The 5026-nt window shown below is 36.0% G+C and overlaps 1 protein-coding gene across 1 annotated transcript; it reads left to right on the top strand.

Moving 5' to 3' along the window:
• Positions 1883-4515, top strand: LOC109211424 (54S ribosomal protein L34, mitochondrial). The gene is made up of 3 exons (XM_019374957.1): positions 1883-2227; positions 3769-3865; positions 4176-4515. Exons 1-3 carry the CDS (start codon positions 1963-1965, stop codon positions 4246-4248), a joined length of 435 nt encoding a protein of 144 aa, XP_019230502.1. The 5' UTR covers positions 1883-1962; the 3' UTR covers positions 4249-4515.

The raw sequence follows: 5026 nt of genomic DNA, 5'->3' as shown, positions 1-5026 counted from the left end.
ATTACCGTATAGGAGGTAAACTTCTCTTTCCACGATCTCTCTCCAATTTCTCTCAGTCATAGCGTCATTCTCTTCCCCATTCTCTCTATCCACGATTCTCCACTGATCTCCATTGTCTCTCTCAATTTTCAACTTTTTTTGCTCCAAAGAGTCGTGGTAAGGAGAAACAATGATATAGAGAAATACAAGTGCAGATCTCAAAATTTTCAAAGCAGAAATGAGAGATTCACTACCGGCAGCGACGCCCCACATGGCGGCGGCCTGGATATCGGTGGATTGGGGACGGAGTTTGGGGCTGAGGAACTTGAAGAGCCCGTTAAATTTATTTTCATTGTATTTCAATATATCTCGTTGTATTCCACGTATTTCATTGTATTCACTGTCTTTAGTTTTTTCTACTTTTTTCAATATATTCACTGTATTTAGCTGTATTCAATGTAATTATATAATTTCAAAGCTTCACTTTATTTCACTGTTTTGTCCAGCAATATATACTCATTAGTATGTATTCGATGTATTGTAGAATGTATTTATATGTTTTTTTAATTAATATAAGTTATGTATTCAGATGTATATACGTATTCAAATATATCTGCAATATGTATTCATATGTTTTTGCACTATAGATGACCTGCTATACTTCATGTATTCAATGTATTTTTATGTATTTAACTGTATTCAATGTAATTATATAATTTCAATAAATAAATCCGTTTGTAAAGATACCACTAAAAAATATTTTAGTAAAGATACCACTAAAAAAATGATGGATTGAATCTCTGAAGATTGCTCTGTTTTTGGGGTATTTTTCGGTTGAGAATCTTTTTTATGACTGGAAATATAAATTTTGCGTGTTATAATTGAGTTTGTTGAGTTATATTAGGAGTCTATCGCATTAATTGATTCACTTACCGTTTTTAAACAGCTGAAGACCTTTTTTTTCACAGATTTCTATTACTGTATTCACGAAAACAGCTCGCGAATACATATGAATATAGTCTATGCGTTAGCTGTAATTCCCTTTTCTCCGCCAACTTTTCCTATTGTATTCATGAATACATTAGCTTAAATACATCGAATACACTCTATAACAAGTTAAAACATAGCTATAGGAAGTACTTTAGTAAATGGTAGCTATAGCAGGCGAATAATCACTAAATAATAGTGGTTTCTAAAAATTTCTCAAAGCTTTATTAGGAAAAATAGCCAGATTTACAAGTGGTCATTCAAAAATAGTCATAGTTTCAAAAGTAATCGAAATTTAGCCACTCTTCATGTAAAGATAAATCTGAACGAAAACACTGCTCAAAATCCAAAAAATACTCTAGCATAATATACTGGAGTTCCAGCATAAGTATACTGGAACTCCAGTATATTATAATGGAGTTCCGGCATAAGTATACCGGAACTCCAGCATATTATAATGGAGTTCCAGCACAAGTATACTATAACTCCAGCATAATATGTTGGAGTTCCAGTATAATATACCGGTCCAGTATAATATGCTACAAGTTCATACACAGGTGCTCCAATCTCCAGTATATTATGCTGGAACTTTCCGCGTGTTGGAGTTCCAACATAATATGCTGGAAGTTCATACACAGGTGCACCGATCTCCAGTATATTATGCTGGACCAGTCCCTGTTGCAGCAAAGTAGTGGCTATTTTTTATTGACTTTGCAAACTCTGGCTATTTTTGAATGACCAGTATGAAAACTGGCTAGCCCGTGCAATTTGTACCTTTATTAGTGGTTCAAAAAGTGGCTATATACCCATCTGTGCACTTAGGCCCAACTTAATTGGGTTAGAAACCCACGTCTAGAAGCCAAAGCCCACGAGAAAGACCGGCCCATACAGGCAAGAAGTTCTGTTCAGAAGGAAAATGGAGGAAATTGGAAGAACCAAGTGGAAATAGACACACTGAGCTAGGGCTTAGCATTGTTGAGTATCAAGTTTGAGAAAATGTCGTCGTCTTCGTCGAAAACCCTAATTCGGACGGGCGTTTCTCTGATAACCCGTTTGATGAATCAAAACTTGAGATTCTCAGCTCAGAATCCTGAAATTGCAAATCGGACCCTCACTTCTAGGCTTTTTCCATCTCTCTCCTCTCAGTCTCCGATTCCTCTTCAGTTTCCCCAATCCGACGTCGATTCGTTCAAAAAGGTTTCCTCTGAAGGCTTCTTATATCCCACTGGCCTTCCTTCTCTCCCCTTTTTTCTCCCCGACGGTAAGTCTCTTCTTCCCTCTCTCTATGCTTACGTATTTGCTGAAAAGTTGGTATTTAGCTGAAAAGTTAAGGTATGTGTAATGTTTGTTAGTATCTCATTTCGGATAAATGGGCCGAAGCAGAGCGTATTGTATGTAGAGGATTCTTATAGCCAGCCCCAACTAGGTTCATAATTGAGGCAGAGTTGATTGATTGATTGATTTCAAATCGCACTCTGGCGTGCTAATTGCTTGGGTTTTAAATGCAACTAGAGTTGTTCGTTTTTTACCCAGTTGCTTCTCTATACGTTCAGACTTCACACATGAAAGTTCAATATACTTGGATCACTGAAGGAAAAAAAAACTCATTTTTTCTATACGCAAAGATAATGCCTGAATATTCCGACTAAGGCTGTGTTTTGTACCACGGGTTGATAATTTACAATCGGATTAAACTAAAAGTGGGTTGAATTGAGGCAAAGTCTTGAGGAATTTTTCTTCGTTTTCAATGCTACAGTTCTTAGAAGCAAATTTTCAACCTTTTAACATTGTTATATTGATTCCCTCATTTTCTTAATGTTCTTGGCTTCCCTAGCAACCTCTTTTTCAACGAAAATAGACAAATAGTTTAGTTTTCGAATTAGTTTTCTTCGAAAACTAGCTTAGTATTTTTCTCAAACTAGAATGGAGAAGTAGCTCTCATATATCTAAAGAGAAAAAAATGGAAAAAGAAGTTTGCTAACAGAGTGAAATGTAACCCATTAGATTTTAGCTCATTGTAGCACAATATTCTGATGGGTCATACGGTTTTAATTATAGTTAAACAACTTACTAAAGTTAGGTGACTTACGCTAAATAAGTAAAAAAAAATCACCTCATTCATAATGTAACATTCTCATTTTGTAGATGTCACGTTGTCTCCTTGTTTTTTGCTTCAAAGCAGGCTGGCTTATGGGTTGAATGAGAAGAGAGATCTTGGATACTGAATAGAACATTTCTATTTGGTCTTCTAATTATACAATGAATTTTACCAACTCCCTTAAGTTTATATGGTTATGCCAGCTCTTGGTTCTCCACATTTTAGCTGGCACTTGGAGAGCGCTCTCTTAAAAAATTCTTCCCTAGAGGCATGGGGCTGGCATGGAGAGGATGAAGAGGAAAAAGTTCTTGCTTTCTGATGAATCAAATAATTTTTTTAGGAAATAAGGATTATCTAGATGTTTTACAATTGTATATAGAGTTAACTGTATGGAGGCTCTTTTTGGTCTACATTGTTCCTATGCGCTTCTACAAATGTTAATTGTTGTTCATTCTTTTTCCTAATGAATAAAAAGCTTGGATAGTCAGAAATTAAACTTTTTGTATAACTATACGATGCCTGCACCTTCCTTCGACCTTTTTGGTTTTTTTTGAACTATTTTTGTGAATATATTATGATTGACATTGCATTGTTTGTTATTTCATCTGTATTCATGTAAACCATCAGAGACTTGAACAAAGAATCATGGCATTAGTCTGGTTTTACATGAACTAATGTATGGTTCTTATATTTCTTTCATGCAGTCGATGATTCTTCGTCAAGTGGGATGCTTTTATTTCCTAAGAGAACCTACCAACCCAGTAACATCAAGCGCAAAAGGACACATGGTTTCCTTGCTCGGTAAGGGTAGCACTATTCACCATTTAGCACTTGCATTGTTCTGTTTAAGCTTAGGTCTTTGAGTTGCTGAAAGAATATGGACAAGACCACTCTTGTTTCTCTTCCTGCTTATGGAAACTGTAGTAGTACAAAATATAGAATAGGTTCCCCTGAATTCATATATTAAGTTATGGACAAAGTATTTTACTTTTCAATTTATAGGGAGATTCTTCGTCTGGATTGTTTATGTTATTTGTTCAGTTCTGGATTGTTTATGTTATTTATTGTTGTTGTTGAGTTCTGACTAGCACGTACTTTAATCATTGAGCAGCAAAGCAACAAAGGGTGGCCGGAGAGTCATTGCTCGACGTATTGCAAAGGGCCGATCAAGAATAACAGCTTAGCAACTATATTTGTTGCATGGTTCGCAAGGTGTACGGATCAAGGCTAGAAGCCTAGTTTAGGGCGTGTCATGGAATAGTTCAAGTTGCGACTGTTGAAAAGAATGAGCCTCAAAGTAACGTTATAATTGGAGTTTTATATTAAGGCTCCTACCTCCCAGCTTTGTCCACAACTCTTCTAAGTATTTCTTTTGCAGAAATTCATTGAAGCTGGTTTCGATTCCTTAACAATATGCTTGATTTTTAATAAGGTTTTTTTTCTTAACTGAACTTAATGTAGCCCATAGTGCCATGCAGTGTTAGTATCACAGCCCTAGAATCTTCTCTCCTTTAGCTTACTGATAATTAGGATCTTGATAAGACCTTTTGGTTCAAGTTAAAGAGACCAATGACACCTTTTTATTTCTTTCAAAAAGCTAATGAAATAAGAGCTCTCATGGAAGAAAGTCTACCAAGGTACTCAATATCGAATAAAAATTAGTTGTCTCCTATTATCAATTGTAGATCTCCTTCCCAGTCACACTGAAAGGCCAATGAAATCGCGCCACGTGTGCAAGTGACATGTTATGGCCAATCAAATGCGGCCATGTCACATTTCAATTTGATTGGTCGGAAAGAGTTTGTTCTTATCATGACTCCTCCCTTCCACAACTATAAATAGGAGTCTTCATAACTCAGAAAAGACACCAGAAGTTATAACAAGTAGCAAGAGAGAGCTCGTGGATCAAACGCCGCAAATTTCTCTACAAGTTTCAAGCTTCAAGCAATCAAGTTCAAGCTC

The sequence above is a fragment of the Nicotiana attenuata genome, chromosome 2 (assembly GCF_001879085.1).
Source record: "Nicotiana attenuata strain UT chromosome 2, NIATTr2, whole genome shotgun sequence".
In the NCBI taxonomy this organism is placed as follows: domain Eukaryota; kingdom Viridiplantae; phylum Streptophyta; class Magnoliopsida; order Solanales; family Solanaceae; genus Nicotiana; species Nicotiana attenuata.
Note: the sequence above shows the minus strand (reverse complement) of the source record. Positions and strands in the feature narration are given on the sequence as shown.